This window comes from Microplitis mediator, chromosome 1, assembly GCF_029852145.1.
Source record: "Microplitis mediator isolate UGA2020A chromosome 1, iyMicMedi2.1, whole genome shotgun sequence".
NCBI classification, from domain to species: Eukaryota; Metazoa; Arthropoda; class Insecta; order Hymenoptera; family Braconidae; genus Microplitis; species Microplitis mediator.
Genome location: NC_079969.1, coordinates 14,628,474 through 14,652,896, shown reverse-complemented (window position 1 = coordinate 14,652,896; position 24,423 = coordinate 14,628,474). Strand labels below are relative to the sequence as shown.

At 30.9% G+C, this 24,423-nt stretch overlaps 1 protein-coding gene across 9 annotated transcripts in view; it reads left to right on the top strand.

Annotated features, from left to right (window-relative positions):
- LOC130677904 (synaptotagmin-7) overlaps positions 1 to 24,423 on the top strand; it is a 1,016,663-nt gene that overhangs the window by 90,009 nt on the left and 902,231 nt on the right. For 3 of the 9 annotated variants that reach the window (XM_057484877.1, XM_057484884.1, XM_057484818.1), the window contains exons 4-5: positions 4,841 to 5,052; positions 6,249 to 6,422. The exons of 4 other annotated variants lie outside the window; for them this stretch is intronic. In XM_057484877.1, coding sequence (XP_057340860.1) covers positions 4,864 to 5,052; positions 6,249 to 6,422 — 363 coding nt within the window. In that variant the 5' untranslated portion in view covers positions 4,841 to 4,863. The remainder of the gene's footprint in view (positions 1 to 4,840; positions 5,053 to 6,248; positions 6,423 to 24,423) is intronic. 2 more of the 9 variants (XM_057484859.1, XM_057484825.1) reach the window with 1 other exon arrangement.

The window sequence follows — 24,423 nt, the reverse complement described above, 5'->3', positions numbered from 1 at the left end:
ATCCATTAAAAAATTTTCTGAACTTATATAATGACTTTGGGAAAACATTAGCAGCAGGACAATGAAGGCGTATAATTTTTAGTATGTCAGTTAATAGGACTGAACTAATTTTGTGTCGTATAATCAACGTCAGAATTGATAAGAAACTTTCACCAAGAGAGATTGGTGCTTCATCATAAATTGGTAAATCCATATTGTTTAGATTCTCTTCAATATCATCTTCACTATCAGTTTCACTTTCGTCAGCAGAATCAGTATCAGCACAAACACTATGATAGTCATCATCGTCATTATCATCCTCATCGTCAACATCATCATCATCATGGATATCAGCGTTACCATAGACATCATCGAATGCTGCTAGGAGAAAAGTTATTTGAAATTAGGGTCTTACCACTTAATATAAAACTTTACATCAACAAGTCATGCTGTCCAAGGAGAATATAATGAAAAAAACTACGATGAAAAATTCTTAGATATGAAAAAAAAATTGTTTTTCTACCACAAATTGAATGTAGACATAACCAGAGTGATTCCGGTTGCTTGAGTAAATTAAAAAATAAAGGAGAATTCTCTGGCTCAATTGTTTACTTTTCAATTATAAGGAAATTTTTAAGCATCTCCAGGTCAATGCAGACAGAACTCGATTAAGTCCAGCTGGTCCAGTTGATTAAAAATTAAAGGACGAGAGTAGGCTGACTCAATTTCTTTTTTTTTCTATCAGAAAAAATTATTTTAGCATCTCTAGGTCAATATGAAGAGAACTAGAGTAAAGTCCAGTTGGTCGAGTTGATTAAAAATTAAAGGAAGAGAGTAGGCTAACTCAACTTTTTTTTTCTATCAGAAAAAATCACTTGAGCATCTCCAGGTCAATATAAAAAGAACTAGAGTAAAGTCCGGTTGGTCCAGTTGATTAAGAATTAAAGAAAGAGAGTAGGCTGACTCAACTTTTTTTTTTTCTATCAGAAAAAATTACTTGAGCATCTCCAGGTCATTATAAAGAGAACTAGAGTAAAGTACGGTTGGTCCAGTTGATTAAAAATTAAAGGAAGAGAGTAGGCTGACTCAACTTTTTTTTTTTCTATCGGAAAAAATTACTTGAGCATCTCCAGGTCAATGAAAAGAGAACTAGAGTAAAGTCCGGTTGGTCCAGTTGATTAAAAATTAAAGGAAGAGAGTAGGCGGACTCAACTTTTTTTTTTTCTATCGGAAAAAATTACTTGAGCATCTCCAGGTCAATGAAAAGAGAACTAGAGTAAAGTCCGGTTGGTCCAGTTGATTAAAAATTAAAGGAAGAGAGTAGGCTGACTCAACTTTTTTTTTTCTATCAGAAAAAATTACTTGAGCATCTCCAGGTCAATATAAAGAGAACTAGAGTAAAGTCCGGTTGGTCCAGTTGATTAAAAATTAAAGGAAGAGAGTAGGCTGACTCAGATTTTTTTTTTTCTATCGGAAAAAATTACTTGAGCATCTCCAGGTCAATGAAAAGAGAACTAGAGTAAAGTCCGGTTGGTCCAGTTGATTAAAAATTAAAGGAAGAGAGTAGGCTGACTCAACTTTTTTTTTTTCTATCAGAAAAAATTACTTGAGCATCTCCAGGTCAATATAAAGAGAACTAGAGTAAAGTCCAGTTGGTCCAGTTGATTAAAAATTAAAGAAAGAGAGTAGGCTGACTCAACTTTTTTTTTTCTATCGGAAAAAATTACTTGAGCATCTCCAGGTCAATGAAAAGAGAATTAGGGTAAAGTCCGGTTGGTCCAGTTGATTAAAAATTAAAGGAAGAGAGTAGGCTGACTCAACTTTTTTTTTTTCTATCCGAAAAAATTATTTTAGCATCTTTAGGTCAATGTCAAGAGAAATAGAGTCACGTTTGTTCATTGTAGTGAGCTAGGAATCAAAGGACGACAATCATCTGTCCCAAACTTTCATAGTTTATTCTTTTTCTTAATCATTTTTCTATCATCAGTTTAACATATACAGATTTCGAGCTACGACTTTTTATTTTGATTATCGGAATAAGTTTCGAAAAGTGTTATCTTATTGAACTTACAGCAATTTAGCTCCAACTCATCACACTCTCCAATTCCATTGTCTGTCACACTCGAATCATTACTACTGATACAACTCTCTCCATGATCTAAATGGAATCATTAATTTTACCGTGTTAATTAAATTTTTTATTTCATTATTACATTTATTTTTTTTTTTGGAAAAAAATACACTCCTCCCTGATTAGATTTGCAAAATTATTCTAAATGTACCTGCATTTTCACTAGATCGACAATCTTCATATGAAACATTTTCAGTCTCACTATCTGAACTTTCAGACTTTTCAGCTTCTAGGCATCTTTTTAATATACGGTATTGACTTGATCTTGAATATTTATTTAGAGGTTTTTCCATTTAAGTTGATAATGTTAATTTTTAAACTAATAAATTATTGTAATTTTTATTTATATTTTTGTCTCTTAGGCAGTATTTTTTTTTTTACTTTTGACGGTTAATCAATAGTATTAAGTTAGCTTATATGCAAAGCAAATTTTTTTATTGAAAGTAATATTTATTCAAATGACCGCTTCACAGTAGTTATTCAATTGTATATTTATTTTTTTTGAGCTGTCATTTAATACGATTAAAAAAATAAATATCTAAAGTCGACGATATTTAAAATAAATATGTTCTCATTAATATATTGGCGTTCTTCAAAAAAAACTGAATTTTTGAAAACTGAAGATACTGATTAATCAAAAAGCAGGTTTTGTGGCACGAAGAGGAAATAAATATTACCGGGCAAATCTTTTGAAGAAAAGTAGTAAGTACACATCATTTTCATCAGTTTAGGGAAGATTACTTCTTCATTAAAATTGCAAATAGATAAAAAAATTAATTTTAGATTACAAGAAAGTATTGGAGAGAATTAAAGTTAATGAAAATGGAGAAATTCAAAAGGAACCAAGCTCGAAAAAGGACATAAAAGTTTCATGGGCGGATGAAGCAGTGAAAAAAATGGGTTCAATATTCGAAATGGAAACCGAAAATAGCAATAAAAAATCGGTCTGTCAGTTGACCCTGCGGGCCAGCCCCAAAACTTCCCGCTGTTTTCGAGCTCGCTGAGCTCGAAAACATTATTGTGAATATATTTTCGAGCTCTTCGAGCTCGCAAATACTTTTGTATGCCATTGTTTTGTAAAAAACCATTTTTTAGCATTTCTTTCTTCCACGATATCTCGCGAACGAATCAACCGATTTTGATGGTTGAGGTGGCAATCGACGCGTTTTATCAAGTTCTAAAGCTGGTCGAATTTTGAAATTGATTTACTCAGCCGTTTTTGAGAAATTTCAAAAAAACCAAGGAAAAAATTTTTTTTGAATTCTTTCGTCAACGGTTTCTCTTGAACGAATGAACCGATTTTGATGGTTGAGGTGGCATTCGACGCGGCGTATAGAGTTTTAGAGCTGATTAGATTTTGGAATCAATCCATCGAGCAAATTGGAAGTTATCCAAATAAAACATTTTTGAAAAAATTTTATTTTTGAAATATCTCTGAACGCACCCTACCGATTAAGTTCAAATTTCTACGGCCTCAAGACATTAACAAGCCGCGTCGAATGACACCTCAACGATCAAAATCGGTTCATCCGTTCAAGAGTTATGAATATTTACATACATACATACGTACGTACGTACGTACGTACATACGTACGTACGTACGTACGTACGTACACACATACATACACTCGGACATCATCGTGAAATTAGTCAGGATAGCTTCCTAGGACCTCGAAACGTCGACATCTGATGGAAATTCGATTTTCGTAAATCGGACCGAAACCAATAACTTCCCGAATTTTTGAAAATTTACAATTTTCTTAGCGGGAAGTTAAAAAAAGATAGATGAGCACCTGGACAAAACTGAACACGTTAATATAAAAAATAAAAATGTATTTGACGGAAGTAATAAAGACAACAAACATGCCAACTCAAAGAATAACGTAAAACAACAATAACGATTTCACTTTTAGTCTGTAGAGATGATCAAAAAATTATCTTGTCTTCTTTATCGATACTCCGATATTTTAAGCGCATTCGACTTCTGTTCTGCTCAATCTGACATAAATATATTATCAATAATTCTTTTAAAATTCTTACAGATTATACATGCATTTCTGGCTTGTGTATGGGATGAAAAAAATTATTCTGACTTGTCAAACAAGGTTTTTTAGCCCTTGATAGCATTTGACTTTTTTATCCCGTCAATTGATTTATTAATTTATTATTGTTTTGAATGAACGGTCCGTTAACGGTCGATTATCTACTTCCTATTCGCGAGAGATGAAAAATTTTTTATTTTTTTCGGGATCAGAATCCTACGAATTAGAAAACATTGGACGGAATTAGTAGATCTAGTCTTTGACTAAAGTTTAACTTTAAGACATGAATCGGTTGTTTATGCATTATTGTTCTAAACATATTGGGGTTACCTAAAAAAGATTAATTTTGATCTAGTGTCCACATTTTAGTATTTTTACAGCGTTCGAAATTGATTTAGTTTCACATGTGATAGTTTGAATCTTCAATGGCTTTTCTTTTTTTTTTACAAAACAATTTCTCTTCATATTAATTACATTCATTTATTTTTTCTGTATCCATGATCATTTAAGACAAATGACAATTGTTGCTGATGAGATCGACTGCGGACAATTCGAAAAGCTCGTGTCTTCAGAAGGCAAAAAAATCAACCTATCAGAAACTAAACTTTTTACTGTAGAATTACTTTTATGAATTGTAATTATTACCCTTTTCATTTTTATTAAAAATGCAAATCCCATATGATTTTAGAAAACAGCGATGATTCAGGTAAAATGCTTTTAAACAAGGCGAAAACCTTCGATCTGAAAAAGCCCACAAAGAAGACTGTTGATGTTGAACATCAAAATTCAAAACAAAATAAAAATATAACAATAAGAGATATTTGTTCATTAACCAAAAAAATAACATGTATCAATAATGAAAATATGTTTAATCAGAGATCAACAGACACTGTAATAAAGGTAATTCAACATGAGATTTTTCATTTTTCCTTGAACCTGAAAACATGAATAACTGCTTGAGCCGAAAATTTGAACCTCAATTTCCACCTTCAATTTAAGCTGTAAAAGTTTAATTGATGTTGAATGTGTGTATTTTACAAATATATTCTAAAGCCTCATTTGAACTTATACACTGCGTTTATTTTCGTTTCGAGGCGAATTATAAATTCATTTGAATCTCTGCGGTTTGAATTTTAAATTTAAGTTAACTGAGTCAAAGATCAATAAACATCACATTTGATTTTGATTTGCTGCTTAAACAAGTCGAATGTAAGTTATTTTTTTGACCGGGGAGGACATGATTTATCAATTTATTTTATGTGCTGCATCTACCAGTGAATTTCACCTGAAAAATTATCTAAAAAATTATTGACGAGACATAGACTACAACCATGGAATATCATCGGGGACGATACTCGCAAAGTATTTTAAACCGCTAACTCTCTTCTCGTGTATAATTCAATTGTTATTTATTTCAATGATACTTTTGTTGAATAAAAAATGAAGCCTAAAAGGTCCAAATGAATTGAAATTGGTTCACTGAGAAAGAAAAAATGTTTTCAAGCATCTGTATGTTTGTATCTTACCGAGTAAATATTTGTTTGATCACAGTAAATATATACTCCAACTAAGTAATATTTTCTTGATTTCAGAATTTCTATACTTATTTTAAGAAAATACACTTGGTTGGAGTATATTTTTACTAAGATTAAACAGATAGTTTTCTCGGTAGGATACAAACATATAGATACTTGAAAAAAGTTTTTTTTTCTCATTGTTGACTTGAAATTTTTATGAAACTATAGATGAGGTTCGTGATTTTAAACGAGGTTGAATTCTGAACTCAAACATGAGATTAACGATATGAGGATAGAGAAGTTCAGTCTCATTGCGACTTGTGGTTGTTCAAACGGGTCTTTACCGGGTATGGAAGGTTTAAGGGAGGTTTGATTTTTTGACTCGAGTGATGAAAACTAAATTTTTGAGCATTGATCTGAACATGATTTCAAACGTTCAAGTAATTTCGAAATATTCAAAATTTGTTCGCAATAAATAAAAAAAATGTATAAACATTGCTACAAATATTTTTTTCGGTTTTTTAAAATTTGTTTTTGGTTTTTATTAAACATAATTTATTCTTAATTCGAATTTTTTAGAAGAAATCAACGCGTTCAAAATATAGGATTCAATCAAGCTCCAGCAGTGACGATGAAGATGTTGTAGGAGTGAAATATAATAAAAAAACTATCCCACTAGACGCAACCACTGAAGAAATCGATGAAACTTGCATTAGTTCTCATGACAGCTTGATGGAAACTCAAGAATCTATAGTCAGTGAATATCTATCTTTTCGAGAATTGAACTGATTCGATATATATTGATCTTATAATCGTCGTGTCTTACTTAGTACTAATTGAAGTAAAATAAGTCAAATTTAACATCGTTATCTGATAAAAAATTAATTTTCAAAATGTCGGACCGAAAACAATAACTTCTCAATTTTTAACTTCCTGCAAAGGCAATTAGAAATTTTTAAAACTTTTCTCCACGATTTTCGAAAATCGATTTTGTATCAGATGTCAACGTTTAAAAATTATAGGAATCTTTTCTGACTATTTTCAGCAAAATGTCCGGGTGTATGTGTGTGGGTGACACGCGTTAATATCTCCGGACAAAATATCCCCGACAAAATATCCACGACAAAATATCCCCTGACATAATATCCACGCGACAAAATATCCCCGCGACAAAACATCTCAGGATAAAATATCTTCATGACAAAATATCCCTATCGTTGAATAATCGATGAAGAAATTTGTGAAAAAAGGGCATAATTTTATTACAAGTGGATGCGTTTAGATATTTTTGTATTTACACACACACAAAATACCTGAAAAAAAGACACGTCCTATTGCACGTATGTGTGTTCATATATTTTTGTGATTACACACACCCAAAACCTCTGAAAAAAGGGCACAATTTTATTGCAAACGGATGCATTCAGATATTTATGATTAATATTAAATTTGACTAAAACTATTGATGAAAAGTGACCTTAAATAGTTGGTAATTACTAATAGTTGATAATAGATTATATTCTTTACAGTAATTAAATTAATCAATAAGTTTACGTTTTTTTGTATTTCAATTCAATTATTTTTATTAATGTTAGTAAAGAAGTTCAATATAATCTTTAGCGTTTCATACTTATTTCTTTCTTATTATTTTAAATTGCTTTTATTAAAAATTTTGGTCAACGTAAATATTCGTGGATATTTTGTCTACATATAATTTGTCATGAAGATATTTTATCCTGAGATATTTTGACTGGAGATATTTTGTCGCGTGGATATTATGTCGGGGGATATTTTGTCGTGGATATTTTGTCGGGGATATTTTGTCCGGGGATATTAACGCAGGTAACCATGTGTGTGTGTATGTATGTATGTAAACTTTTTAACTAATTATCCGACTTGAATTGCTTGTTCGGCCATCGAAAGTGCTTTGCAGCCGTTAACTTTCATGTGAATTTCATCATTGTATCAAACAAACTGTGAGATAATTGAGAATTACAAAAAAAAATTTTTTTTTTTAATTTTTCAAAAAAAAATTGATTGATCGATTCTAAAATTTAATCAGTTCTAAAACTTGATAAAACGCGTCGATTGCCACATTAACCATCTCAATCGGTTAGTTCGTTCGAGAGTTATCGTTGAATACGGTTTATTACAAATATCTTTGAAATAACTAAACCGATCAATTTTTAAATCTAGTCAGCTTTAAAATCCAATAAAATACGTCGGTTGCTGCGTTAAACATCGATCCTGGTTAATTGGATGGAAAAATATCGGTGACGAAGAATTGAAAATAACATTTTACATTTTTTTCGGACAACTCACAATATAATTGACCAAATGCTTCAAAAATTAAATCGGCTCTTGATCTTTACACTCTTTTAATCGCCTCATAATTTGATTTCTTGTTATTTTTTTATGACTTATATTTTTGCAGTGGAAGATACAATAATAATATTTTCGAGCTCAAGAAGCTCGAAAATAGCGAGAAGTATTGGGGCTGACCCGCGGGTTCAACCGGTTTTCAGATTTTTTTTGAATTTTTTTTTAACGCGACGTGAAATATATTAATTTATTTTAAATATGAACTAGACTAAATGTTCTTATTATTAAATTATTTTTTTAATAGCAATTTGAAACGTTGCCAGAAAGTAGTATACCTAATAATTCTGCCAATTTGATGACAACTGTAAAAAAATTAAGAAAATTTAACTTCATCGATTCAGATACGTCTTCAGACAGTGGTGACACTTCAATTTCTGAAAAAAATCCAGACTTATAATTTAAAAAAATTAACTGCAAATCAGGTAAATCATAATTATACCTGTTATCTATAATTTTCACAAAAGTAATAATTTGAGGTATGATCAAATACACACTCATTAAAAATGATCAGATATACACTCAAATTTTTTTTGTTTTTTTTAAACTTGTCTGTGGGCTCAAAACAATTTTTCAGAACTAAACCAGTGTCAGTCATTTAGCCTGATCATTTTGCTTCAATTTTTTTTTTTTTTTTTTCGTTTTGTACGACAATTTATTGCTGAGATATCAGCCGCTTAAGGGAAAATGATCCCTTTGCCTTCGATTATCGATATCTCATGAACTAATAAGCGTACAGTAAATTGACAGGCAGTTTTAAAAACATAAATCAATTTCCAATAAGCCCTCAGTAGTGTTTTAATGAAAGAAAATTTTTTTTTATTCTTGCTATTACCTTATAAAACGTAAAAAATATTCTTTTGTGGATTTTTTAGCAAATTCATCATTATTTTGCAAATATTGATAAATGTTTTTTAAAAAAATTGTAATGAATTTTCTTTTTATGCAATAGAATATTCTTTATGTAATACAGTGATGTAATAATTTCCAAGAAATAAATTACATTTAACTGTTCATACTTAAGGCAGTATTCTACTTTGAGAGTGCAAAAAAAATCTATTTTTTATAATTTTTTGTTATTATGAATAAAGATATACATGGAGGGTTTGTTAGGCTTGATAAATACAATATTGCAGTACATTCAAAAAATTTTTATTATATATTTTATACATTTTTAACATACAAAAACATCATTTGAATATAACGCCTCGAGTAGTAGGTGCGTCTGCGCTTGATGTTAAAATTTAAAAAATGAACAAGTTGAAACAAAAAATTTTTGAATTTTCCGATTTAATATATCTCTAGCAACCGGCTGAACTAGGATATTTTATGTACATGCAATGATCCTAGTTTAGCCGGTTGCTAGAGATATGTTGAATCTGAAAATTCAAAAATTTTTTGTTTCAACTTGTTCATTTTTTAAATTTTAACACCACGCGCAGACGCACCTACTAATCGAGGCGTTATATTTAAATGATGTTTTTGTATGTTAAAAATGTATAAAATATATGATAAAAATTTTTTTAATGTATTGCAATAGTGTATTTATTAAGCCTAACAAACCCTCCATGTATATCTTTATTCATAATAACATAAAAAATTTATAAAAAATAGCTTTTTTTTGCACGCTCAAAGTAGAGTACTGCCTTAAATGTATCATTTTATTAACTATTTTTCATAAAATTTACTTTCTATAAAATCTAAGTTCATTTTATCATTTAAATTGCGGATTGGAGTAAATGCTGACTTAAGTAAAATCCAAATTACTCCAAAATTTCTCCGCTGAAAAAAAAAACGTTATTTATTTTCTACGCAAAGCAATTTTTCTTATACTCCCGAATAACGAGTAATGGAGTTAACTAAGACTAAAATAAAATCCTTACTAACTCGCAATTTTTAGCAAAGTACGATTTATTAATGTCATCTTTTTTGTAAAGTTATTTACTTCGAATCTCGAATCTTCGTCGAGTGATACTACAACATCGATTGAATCAATGAATGAGAATTTTCCGGATGAATCGATTCCTGGACCATCTGGTACCATTGTTGATGGAAAAAATGGCGTAAATAATGGATGCGATGATAATGGAGTTCCCTACAGTAATAATAATAATAATAATAATAATAATAATAATAATAATAATAATAATTATAATTATAATAATATTCATTACAATAATAATATATGATTATTTTGTCACACCTTGATGGGAAATTCGCTTGCGTTCCTTATTTGAAAAGATTAAAAATATATAGTCCTTTCCGGTTAAATGCTTAAGAAAAATAAATTCGCATGCTTAAAAATTTTTTTTCAAAAGTCAAATTTATTGATAATTTATTGTTTAACCTAATGATTTTAGGCACGTGGCCCTAATGGGACGGTAACCGATAAAGAAAAAACAAACAATCCTAATGACTTGTATAAAATGGAATTTTTTAAACATCATAATAAAATCAATCACAGTCCGTAGTAACTATTGGCTATATTATTAATATTTTAAATACAATTTTTATGATAATTGAATTTCCCATCCTGCAGTGATGAAAAAATGTATACGTACCTCGGGAAGACAGTAAAACCATCGGATTTCGCGATAATATTGTGCGGGTCGCATTTTCTATTTTTCTCCCTAGGTATGTAGCATGCTATTTTTTTTTTTTTTTTTTAATTAAATACTTTCCAAAAATAACTTTTATAAAAAAAAAAAAATCCTCCTAAAATGTCAGTTTTGCATCTCAAAAATTGAGCTGGCACACGTGAGGGGGGGGCTCCCATTTTCCATTTAAAATACATTGAAAAAAATGTTTGTTTTCTATTTTGTAAATAACTATGGGAAATATTCTTTTTCCTATTCATCAATTCTGAGTTCTTGTAGGAAATTAAAATCTCTACAAAAAAGATCTTTTGTATCATACGTTCAAAGTTGATAACAAACAAGTCATAGAGGTTGAACTTAAGGAGAAACAATCGAATTTTTAACATGAATACAATTTTTTCGTTTTTTATTCGTTAACTAGCAGGGTTTCTGTTTTTTATTATTTTGCAATTGAAGTCCTTATAAGAAATGTAATTATCTGCAAAAATGGTCCTTAAAGTCGTTTTAATAGAGCTCATAGAATGTAAGTTACAGAGCTCTAAAGTTGAGTAAGATTGAATTAATGAGAAAAAAAATTTTTTTTTTTTATATTTCCACAAAATTAAATTGTAATTGAAATTAAAAATTCAGGTTCATTGTATCTATGTTCTTTAGATTTATAATCCGTCAAAATAATATTAGACTGCAAAATTTTGATTCTCAATAATTAAATTTTTCTCAACTTTAGAGCTCTGTAACTTTCTTTCTATGAGCTCTATTAAAACGACTCTAAAGACCAAGTTTGTAGATAATTACATTTCTTGTTAGGACTTAAATTGCAAAATAATAAAAACAAAATCCTGATATAGCAACTATAGGTAACGAATAAAAAACAAAAAAATTGTATTCATCTTAAAAATGTGATATTTTTTCCCTAAGTTTCAACCTCTATGATTTTTTGGCTATCAACTTTGAACGTATGACACAAAAAATCTTTTTTGTAGAGAATTTAATTTCCTACCAGATTTCAGGATTCAAAAATCTGAAACAAATATTTCACATAGTTATTTACAAAATAGAAAACAAAAATTTTTTTAAGCGTATTTTAAATGGGAAAGAGGCCCCCCCCCCGTGCACCATCTCAATTTTTTAGAAACATCTGAGATTTTAGGAGGATTTTTGTTTTGTATCAAAGTAACTTTTGAGATGTATTTAATTAAAAAAAAAAAATTTTTTTATGACACAGTCTAGTATACACGAAAAGAAAATTTCACTAAAATTTACGACGTTAACATCGTAATCGTAGACTATACTTTCATTAGCATCAATGTTTAAATGTCTTATTTTAAAATTTACCATGTAGGTAATATTTTTTACTACTTAACATATATATTAGGGTGCGTCATTTCAGAGCGACATTTTTTTTTTAATTGCTTGTGGAAAAAATCATAGTTCAACACAAAAAAAAAAATTTTTCACCCAAGAAAAAAAATTCTATGTTGATTACAGACCTAGCTCATTGAAAAATTCGATTTCCCATCTAAATAACACGGGAACATTTTTTTTTAAGCTTTGAGTATTTTTAACTCGTTAACAGATCGATAGATCGAATAGTCTAATACATATTTTTGTAGGAAATTGAACGCTCTACAAAAATGGTCTCTTATCATTTTTTGATAAATCCATCTGTTCAAAAGTTATCGGAGTACCGACCAAGCTCAATTTTTCACAGCCTGTACACACAAAAAAAAAATTCTCGACTGAAGGTAAATATTCTTGATTCAAGAAAATTTTTTTGGAGACCTAAATTTTCTCAGATAAAGTAGAAATCGTCTCCAACCAAGACGAATTCTCTTGGCTCAAGAAAATCTTGATTTGGTTCCCGAAAACGTTTGTCTTCAAAAATATTTTCTTGACAAGATATCTGTTTTTTCTGTGTAGATATTAACAAGCCGCGTCGAATGCCACCTTGGAAGTCAAAATCGGTTCATTCGTTCAAAAGTTACAGATATTTACATACGTACATACACACATACATACACTCGGACATCATCTTGAAACTAGTCGTAAAGGAAATCGAATTTTTCAATGAGCTAGGTCTGTAATCGACATAGAATTTTTTTTCTTGCGCGAAAATTTTTTTTTTTTTTGTTGAACTATGATTTTTTCTCCATGCATTTAAAAAAAAAAAAATGTTGCTCTGAAATGACGCACCCTAATATATATATAAAAGTAGGAAGGGTTTCCCTACTTTTCTCGTAGTCTACAAACATTCATTTGAATATTTATGAAGTGAATGTCTTTGTATATATCGTCTTATTACTATCATGTTTTTATTACAACAGTAATTGTAACATTTCCCTTCAATTTGACAGTTACACTCGATTATATCAATTTCCTGGAAAATGTTGTTGACCATTTGAAAATTCTATACGCCCAACAAAACGGAAATACTACTAAAAATTCATTCCAAAACAATGCTAATAAAAGCAACGAAAAAAAAGAAATAAAGGTAAATTGAGATATAAAATTTACAAAAAAAAATTAATATATTAGTATAAGCACCCTTATGTTAAGTGTATAGACAATGTAGCTATAATTCTCTTAATAGTACATGGAGAGAAGATTATGGTAACCTTTTCTAGTACGTTTATGAAATATCAGTCCATATACCGTTATGGTAATAATTACTTGGAATAATGCACGGAGAAAAAAATTAATTAATTTTTACTAAATTTAAAAAAAAAATTACAATCTGAGAAGTAATCTCTTGAAATGTTCAAAACAAAATCAAAACTTCTACAAAACTCAAAGTAAAAAATTACAACATATTATTTAGAATAATAATTTCTATTGATTATAAAAATTATTACAGTCAAAATAAAATTTTCTAGCGACAAATAAAAATTATAATGTACCAATAATTTGTACTATTGTACTTAGTAAATATTAGTTAACGCGCTTTGTGAAAGATGTATTCTGGCGAGTAATTTTCACAATCCAGATTGTAATTTTTACAATCTCAAATAGTTATTTTATCTCCCGGAGTAGCAATTTGTCTTACCGACATTCTAAAATGTACAGTAACCTACGTAGAATTATATTGGAGATGTAATATTCATCAACTACGAACCAAAATCTGCGACTAATGTACTAACTTTTAATAATTCTGAAAACAATTTCTACTTTTTGTAACATTGAACTATTTTCATATGAATAATCAAATATTGATTTTTTCAAAGCGAAAACTTAACGAAGCTGTATTGTAATTATTATGATAAGTGAAAATTACAATCTAGATAGTAATAATTGAAATAAACAAATAATTTTCTTCAAATCATCGTAATTTTTTTTATGGATTGTAATTTTTTATTTGAGATAGCAAATTTTTCATTGTGATTGTAATTATTATTTAATTTTGACTAGCATTTTTCTCCGTGTGGGATATACTCCTATAATTTCTGTGAAAAGTTTTCATAATTATAGGCACGATTCTTATAATTATGGAAAGAGTTCCCACATCGTATGATAATAGAGTTATAGTTATAACTACAATACTCTGAGAAACAGTTCTCATAGGCAAATAAGAATTAGTCCTATACCAGCATTGTAATGGTTCTTAAGTGCATATGGAAATAAATCCTAATATTACAGGAATCATTACCATAATTCCATAGGAACTATTCCAATATCGTATCCCGACTATAATTTTTCCCTGATTTGCCTGAAGTACCATAAGGACCTTGTCAGGTTAATATAAGGGTTTGCCTTATGAGGTCAACCTGACGTGTTCCTTATCAGGACCACATGAGGATATCCTTACTGATGAAAAAGTTATCCAATTTCTTTTAATATTTTATTTACTGGCTAAAACTTAAACAAAGTACAAAACAATAATATATTAAGATGATAATTAGGTCTATTTGCAGTATAGATTTTTTACTTCTTCATCAGTTATTTTTTGATATCATAATGAATATAATATTTACAATTACGTGACCACATATGTGAGTCAGCGCAGTGGATCTCTTCAAAGACTTTGAATCGAAAGGATGCAGGTTCGAGCCCAGCAGTCATCGGGATTTTTTCATCAATTAAAAATATGTTTACTTCCTCCAAGTAATGCTCGTAATACATTAGATCACATTCTCAATCTAATTAAAATTTTCTTATTTTTTTTTCGCAATTCAATGTTTTTTTAAAAATAATTACTATTAAAGCAAACCTGATAATGATTTGATGAAGATATCCTGGTAAGGGCCAGATAAGGTTATCCTGGTAAGGACCTCATGAGTCATTAGCGTTACATCCATATCAGTTCCTCGTAAGGATATCTTGATCTGGACCTTATTTGAAATAAGGTTAACCTGATAAGGACCTTGTCAGGTCCTTATAAAAAATCTAGTCGGGATGTGAATGAAATCAATGAAGATAGGAATGAATGCGATACTTATATAGGCACTGTTTATATAATCGGTATTCAGAAAAAAACCTGTTACTATACGATATGGGAACCATTTCCATAAAATATTGTAATTCTAACCGTAAATTTCTCTCCGTGTACTGATAATATTGTCAATATCAGGTTGAACTCATACCAGGAACTCAAGTATGGTTAAGCCCAACATTTTTGGAAATAGTTACGCGCACTTTTCGTGAGAAACCGTCAAAGCTTGCCACAAAATTGATGAAGCATATCGTTGGAGAAAAAAAATTATTAAACATGTCGGTCACGGGTGGAAAAAAACGAGAAAAAATTCGCACAAATATTTATAATGCTATCAGAGGTTTTTGTATATTTATTTATGTTTTTTAATGTGTGGGTGTGTGTGTGTGTGCATGTGTGTGGGTCAAGGTACATGTATGAATGTGTGTTTGTGAGTGTGTGTGTGTGTGTGTGTGTGTGTGTGTGTGTGTGCACAGAAAAAACAGATATCTTGAGTCAAGAAAATATTTTTGAAGACAAACGTTTTCGGAAACCAAGTCAAGATTTTCTTGAGCCAAGAGAATTCGTCTTGGTTGGAGAAGATTTCTTCTTTATCTGAGAAAATTTAGGTCTCCAAAAAAATTTTCTTGAATCAAGAATATTTACCTTCAGTCCAGAATTTTTTTTTTTTGTGTGTGTGTGTTGAATTCGTATATATGTTGAGTACGTGTGTGTAGGCGTGTATGTACGTTTAGGTACACGTGTTTTCGGTCATGCGAGTATGTGTGAGAGCGTAAGTCTCTGTCGATGCAAATACAAGTGTGTATTAAGTGATTTTGAGTATATGTGTTGAATAAATGTGTGTGAAACTGTGGGTTGGTGTGTGAATATATGCAAGTGCGTAGGCGTGTATGTAGGAACGTGTAGGTGAGTGCATGAGCGTGTCATGTGTACATGTGAGTAGGGGAGACCGGGGTGCTATGGCCCCCTCGGGTACGAAGGCCCCCCTCAAAAATTAGGTAAAAAATTTTTTTTTTTGCATTTTCCGTCAAGTTATGACCTCTATAATATTTTTACTATATTTTAAATCAATATGTGATATGTGGGGCAAAATGAAGCACTCGAAAAAAGAAAAAATTGCAACGAAAAATTTATTTTTTTTTTATTTTCCGTCAAGTTAATTTTTTCGTTACAATTTTTTTTTTCGAGTGGTTCATTTTGCCCCACATATCACATATTGATTTAAAATATAGTAAAAACATTATAGAGGTCATAACTTGACGGAAAATGAAAAAAAAAATTTTTTTATAATTTTAGGGGGAGGGGACCTTCGTGCCCCAGAAAAAAAATAATTTTTTTTCGATTTTTTTCAAAATTTCAACTGATTCTTCCGAAATAGATGAAATATAAACGAATTTGATGGTCAAACGGCACAAGAAGAAAAACCGGCTTAAGGGGGCCTTCGTGCCCCGGTCTCCCTTATACATGCACTGTAAAAAATCACCGGGGTAAGTCCAAGCGGTGTAGGTGTTAAAATTATCGGTGTTAAATTTACCCCCGAAAGCGGAGTAAAAATAACGCCGCCGCCGGTGTAGATATTCTTTACCGGTGTTAAAATATTTTATTTTGTGAATATTTTCACTTACTCGATCACTATACTTGTTAATAAATGATATTTTTTATTAATTTTCATAAAGAACTGACATTTTTTATGTTTTATACTCTTTAAAGTTAATACTCCCAGCGGACGCGATTTACCCCGCTTTTACACCGGCATTACTCTGCTTTGACACCTGTTACCTTGCTTTTACACTGGTATTACTCCGCTTTTACTCCGGTTACCCCGCTTTAACACCGGTATTTTTAACACCGGTGTATTACTCCTCCTACACCAGTGTAATTTTATTTTTACACCGGGCGGAGTTAAAACGAGTCCATTTTTAACACCGCTCTTTTTACAGTGTGCGTGTGTGTGTTTATTAGGGTGGGTTGAAAAAAAACTTTTTTTTTTTTTTTTATCATGGGGGTAGAATTTGTACCTTATAAAAAACAAACATTTTTCAAGAAAAAAAAAATTTGTTATTCAACATTTTGAGGTGGCCCACTCGTTTTTTAAATAAATAATTGATTAAACGGGGTAGTTCCAACGAAAAAAATTTTTCTTTGTCCAAAATCGTGGAAAATGTCTAATAATTGTCGAATGTGATTTTTTTTTACTTCACTTTCATTTTAATTCAAAAGAAAATGCTTTTCATTTTTAGATTTTTTACTTAAATTAAAAAAATTTTTTCAACTTCTGACTTTTAATTAGCTTTCAAGGGGACACCCCACAGATTCTAGAACACCATGTAGTTTTTTTCGTTGAGACTACCCCGTTTGATCAATTAAAAAAAAAATGATTTTCTTTTAATCGGCCTAGTGTGCATGCATATGTGTTTACGAGTGTATGGATGTGTGTGTATGTAATTTTTAAGTAGAAGGTATTCATTATACAATAATTTATAAGAAATTTATGCTTGACGGCCAAATAATATTTGCTATAAAAAATGAATTACTTTAACTCTAATTTCAGATTACGTTTACATGAATTGTAAAAAAAGTATGCGTTTAAAAGAGAATAAATTTCGAGAAATAATTACTAAAATGTGCTGTGCTACACGTTTAAAGTACAAGAAAATTTCACAAGCAAAGAAAGAATCAAAAGTCACCCACAAAAAACAGAAGTCAATTGAAAATAAAAAAAAAGAAAAACCAATTAAAAAAAAATTTCTACTACGTAATTTCATATTGAGTAGTGACTCGGAGAATTAATAAATAATTTACAATAAATATGTTGATTAATTAAGCGAATCAATGAGTTTAATTAATTGAGCAAACACACACACACACACACACACACACACACACACACACACACACACACACACACACACACACACACACACACACACACAATATTGAAACGTCTACTTTTTCAATATATTGACAATCCAGACCAAAAAATAATTATTTATGCTTTTTTCGAGAAAAAGAACGGAGTTAATTTAAAAAAAAAATTCAATTTATCTTTACTATGTTATTAACCCTGATTAAACAAAAAGATTTACTTAATGATGGATGTATATCTAGGTAGTATTAAATTTGAATTGTTTTGAATCATTTCTAATCGTTTTGAATTGTTTTTTTTAATAAGGGTTCGTGAGGTACAAACTTTTTTAGTACCATTTAAATGCTTACACTTTTGGCTCAAAATTATCTTTTTTAAAATTTTTATAAGATAATTTTAATCCATTTTCTGGAATGAATGAGTCTAAAAGCCGACTATTTAAAAATTTTTATAAATACGGAAAAAAAAATCGTCAATTCCAAAAATTTTCATTTTTGCTATAAAACAACTCTTTCAAATATCTTCAACTACTATACGCTCAAAATTTTTTAACTTCCCGATCAGAAAATTGAAAATTTTCAAAAATTCGGGAAGTTTTTGGTTTTAGTCCGATTTTCGAAAATAGAATTTCTATAAAATCTTGACGATTTGAGGTTCTAGAAAGCTATTCTGACTAATTGCAAAAAAGTTCCAAAATCACGGATTTTGAACTTATTATTAACTATAAACGACGTTCCAAAAATATTCCAAAAAAGTTCCAAAATCACCACTTTTGAGCCATTTCTGGAGCCAATAAACCGTTCGAAACACATTCCAAAACAGTTCCAGAATCACCACCTTTGATCTTTTAATGGACTAAAAACGTCTTTCAAAAAACATTCCAAAAAAGTTCCAAAATCACCACTTTTGACCCATTTCTGAAGCTAAAAAAGAATGTTCCGAGAACATTCAAAAAAAGTTACAGAATCATAAAATCCGAGTTTTTATAGAACTAGAATAGACGTTCCAAAAGCATTCCAAAAAAGATCTAGAATCACCACTTTGGACCCATTTTTGGAGCTAAAAAAAAAACGTTCCGAAAACATTCAAAAAAAGTTCCAGAATCACCACTTCTGACCTTTTTATGGACTAAAAAAGTCGTTCCAAAAACATTCCAAAATAGTCCGAAAATTATCACTTGAGAACTTTTTGTAGAACAAGAATGAACGTTCCAAAAAAATTTTAAAAAAATTTAAAATTACCGATTTTGAACGTTTTATGAACTATAAACGACGTTCCAAAAACATTCCAAAAAAGTTTCAAAATGACTACTTTGGACCCATTTCTGGAACTAAAAAAAAAACGTTCCGAAAACATTCCAAAAAAGTTCCAGAATTATCACTTCTGACCTTTTTATGGACTAAAAAAGTCGTTCCAAAAACATTCCAAAAAAGTTCCAGAATTATCACTACTGACCTTTTTATGGACTAAAAAAGTCGTTCCAAAAACATTCCGAAATAGTCCGAAAATCATAACTTTAGTCCCTTTTGTAGAACAAGAATATACGTTCTAAAAATATTCCAAAATAGTTTAAAAATCACCACTTTGGACCTATTTCTGGAGATTAAAAAAAAACTTTCCGAAAACATTCCAAAAAAGTTCCAGAATCACCACCTTTTGACGGACTGAAAAAGTCGTTCCAAAAACATTCCAAAAAAGTTCCAAAATCACCGATTTTGAACTTTTTATGGACTAAATACGACGTTCCAAAAACATTCAAAAATGGTTCAAAAATCATTACTTCAGAACCTTTCATTGAGCTAAACTAGGCGTTCCAAAAACATTCAAAATAAATACCATAATGAATACTTTGGACCCATTTCTGGAGCTAAAAAAAACGTTCCGAAAACATTCCAAAAAAGTTCCAGAATCACCACCTTTTGACGGACTAAAAAAATCGTTCCAAAAACATTCCAAAAAAGTTCCAAAGTCACCGATTTTGAACTTTTTATGGACTAAATACGACGTTCCAAAAACATTCAAAAATGGTTCAAAAATCATTACTTCAGAACCTTTTATTGAGCTAAAATAGGCGTTCCAAAAACATTCAAAATAAGTTCCATAATGACTACTTTTGACCCTTTTTTGGAGCTAAAAAGGACGATCTAAAAACATCAGAAAATAACTACTTTTGCATCTTTCGTAGACTAAAGACGTTCCAAAAACATGCCAAAATAGTTCAAAAATCACTACTTTAAAATTTTCTATCGAACAAAAAAAACGTCCATAAAAAGTTCAAAAAGAGTTCAAAGAACGTCCTTTTTTCGACTCTAAATTTGCTCATTAAATCTTTTTTTTTTACCATCAAAATTACAAACGTTCCAAAAAAGTTCCATTCGAAGTTCTAATCTGTCTCATGTTTAGAAGTTCCACATCGAGAACTTTTTTGGAATCTTTTTGGAACGAATTTTTTTTACATGGCATTAGAGTGACCGAAGTTATTACTAAGTGGGGACTAAGAATAAGGGAATGAGAGACGGGAGAAGAAATCTCTGCAATTGAACTACTCCTGGTTTCTTATGAGAAAATGGAATATTTATTCCTTTGGAGCGTTCAACATGAATTTTAAAAAAAAAAAGGTTGCGAAGTCGGACATAACACTTTCATAAAAATTTTTTTTTTGTCATTCTGAATAATATTCTCGATATAGCTATGAGATAAAAATACAGTAAATTTTTTTGGCTCAGTCTAATATATTTAGGTATACTATATACACTTATCCAAAAAATTGAAAGAACAAAAAAATTTTATAAATTTTTTAGTGATTTTTGAAAGGCTGTATTTTCGTGAAAAATTATCGTATCAAAAAATATAAGGAAAGGTAATGGAAGCTTAAAATCTCTAGTTTGAAGATTTTCCAGCAAAATATTTTTTTGAGCCACGGTTTTTGCGAAATCATAAGAAAAAGGTCGGGACAAAAGTTTTCTAAATTTTTTGGTTTTGTTTTTTAGGTCTACGAGGCCGGGAAAAATTTTTTCAAAAAAACGAATTCATGGCTCGTTTAGAAAATTTATTTAGCTACAATTTGATTTTTTCTCGTTTCTCTGTACGACAATTTGCGGCTGAGATATCAGCCTTCGAATAAAAAAGGATCCTTTTGTTATTGATTATTGATATCTCAGCAAATAATGGTCGCACGGTAATTAAAAGGGCAATTTGAGAAACTTGCATAAATTTCTTACAAGCTCCATTTTCGATTTTTTTTTTAATAAATTTTTTTTTCCATCCTTGATATCCATTTGAAAAACCAACAAAAAATGGCCATTTTCTGTTTTTTTAGTCAACTCATCGCTACTCTGCAAATATTGATAAAAATAATAATTTTGCCAGGTGATTTTACAGCTTATTGTATCCCAAAAAACCCTGGAAATTTTCAGATTGATCCATTGAACCGTTTGTCCGGGCCGATTACTCAAAGTTTTACAAAACAATTAAAGGAACAAGTTTTGTTCCTTAATTTGTGTACTCATTACCAAAATGAAAAAAATCAATTTTTTTCGGATTTTCTTTTATTTTTGCGTTAGCTATTTAGTAAATGTAAGGTGAAGAGAAAACAAAAAAAAAAATTCCGGAAACCGAGATAAAAGAAGAATTTTTTTACTTTTTTTTTTACGTTTTATTTGGTTTTTTTTTGTCGTTTTTCAGAAAATTTTTTTGTTTTTTGTTTTTCAAAAAAAATCAAAGATGGAAAAAAAAATTTATTAAAAAAAAAATCGAAAATGGAGCTTGTAAGAAATTTATGCGTTTCTCAAACTGCCCTTTTAATTACCGTGCGACCATTATTTGCTGAGATATCAATAATCAAAGACAAAAGGATCCTTTTTTATTCGAAGGCTGATATCTCAGCCGCAAATTGTCGTACAGAGAAACGAGAAAAAATCAAATTGTAGCTAAATAAATTTTCTAAACGAGCCATGAATTCGTTTTTTTGAAAAAATTTTTCCCGGCCTCGTAGACCTAAAAAACAAAACCAAAAAATTTAGAAAACTTTTGTCCCGACCTTTTTCTTATGATTCCGCAAAAACCGTGGCTCAAAAAAATATTTTGCTTGAAAATCTTTAAACTAGAGATTTTAAACTTCAATTACCTTTCCTTGTATTTTTTGATACGATAATTTTTCACGAAAATACAGCCTTTCAAAAATCACTAAAAAATTTATAAAATTTTTTTGTTCCTTTAATTTTTTGGATAAAAGTTGAAACGAAGTTGAGGTCCTCCTCCTATAGTAGGGGTGAATCAACCGTCCGTTTCCCATTTAAATTAAAAGGGCCCGTGTCCTTTTTAGCATTTCTGCTAGTTATTCGGTAATTGATCCTGTATTACCCGGTTCGTAGGGACTAGACGACCGTTTGGCCTTGATATTTATATATGTTATTGAATTACATATAAAGGATCGGGATTCGTGGGGCCAGATCATATACAAATGGTTTATAATAAATATAGAATCCAATTAATATGATATGCACTAGGAGTTGGAGAAATCATAATGATAGTATTATTATACTTACCTGAGAGCTGGTGATTCACTGGTGCAGATAGAAATGAACTTACAAGCTAAGACAATTGTGATCAAAGTATCACAATTGTCGGTAAAAACCACAAGCAGGTGTTGCAAGTGGATTACGGGGTTTCCGTCTTCTGTAGGCAGGTACTATAGGCTAGGGTGTGTAATCAGGCTTACGCGAGGATACAGCAAGTTTGCACCTCTACGGGGTTTCCGTCTTCTATAGGCAGGTACTATTGGCTAGGGTGTGTAATCAGGCTTTCACAAGGATACAGCAAGTTTGCACCTCTACGGGGTTTCCGTCTTCTATAGGCAGGTACTATTGGCTAGGGTGTATAATCAAGCTTACACGAGGATACAGCAAGTTTGCACCTCTACGGGGTTTCCGTCTTCTATACGCAGGTACTATTGGCTAGGGTGTGTAATCAGGCTTTCACAAGGATACAGCAAGTTTGCACCTCTACGGAGTTTCCGTCTTCTATAGGCAGGTACTATTGGCTAGGGTGTGTAATCAGGCTTACACAAGGATACAGCAAATTTGCACCTCTACGGGGTCTCCGTTTTTTACAGGCAGGTACTGCAGGCTAGGATGGGTATAATCCGGCTTATTTCCGGAGGATGTAGCAGGTATACACCTCCATGGGGTTTCCGCCTTCTACGGGCAGGGACTGCAGGCTAGGATGGGTATAATCAGGCTTATACTTATACTTATATCATATCAGTCTATGATTATATTATCTAAGGAAGATACTACCGGATACTTACCCGAGTAAAAACAGAATTCCGCCGCACCACCGCCGCAACACCGCTGCACGGTTTTTTAAGCGCCGCACCACCGCTGCACTACAGCCGTGACAATTCCGATTATTTTATAAATGCCGCACCACCACCGTGACAACTAAAAAATTTATCTATTCGCTGCACTATCGCCGCACCACCGCCGTGTCGACTAAAGATTGATCTATTCGCTGCACCACCGCCGCAGCACCGCCGTGACAACCCGAGTAAAAAAGAAATTATTATTTTTACGAAAAAATTATAAATTTTTATCGACCGCCGCACCACCGCTGCACCACTACCACACCATACAGCCGCACCACCGCTGCACCACCGCCGCACCATAGCTGTGATATTTTGTTGTAAATTATTTTTGATTAGTGATTTAAAAGTGGTATATTCTTTTCAATCTCATATAGCACAAGTAAACTTAGTAGTCCCTGTCGGTAGCGTAGCCTAGTCGTTAAAGCGTCGGTCTTTCGTGCGTAAGGTCCCGGGTTCGAATCCTACTAAATCGTGTGCGTTTGGTTGATATTTATAGCGTTTTTTCCCTAAATTAAAAATTTCTACTCGGTTAGAAATTAATTTCATCACAAATCTGATTGATTTTCGCATCATCAAAGAAAAAAAAAAACTACTAAAATTGAGTAAGTCTTTTTTTTTAATTTAATTGAAATTTCTATACATGGCTATGTATATATGGAAAATTTTAATATATGGCCATATATAATTCACTTTTACCGGACAATTAAATTTCTCTCACCATAAACCGGGTAAATTAATTAATTAATCATAAGATATTTTGGCATATAAATGCCTTTTTTTTTGTGAAATCGGGGTTATGCTTAAGCATTGGTGCGGCGGTCGTGCAGCGGCGGTGCTGGCAGAATATATTTTTAGCGTGCGGCGGAATAGTCCGCCAAACGGTAGTGGTGCAGCGGTGGTGCGGCGGTCAATAAAAATTTATAATTTTTTCGTAAAAATAATAATTTCATTTTTACTCGGGTAATTTAAAAGAAAATAAATTTTTTTTAAAAACGCATTTATAATTTTTATACATAAATGCGTGTTGTTAGAGAACCATGACAGATGAACATTAGGTTTAAAATTTGTAAGAAAGCTTAACTCATACTACTTAAAAACCACTCGAAAGTCGAAAATTGTAT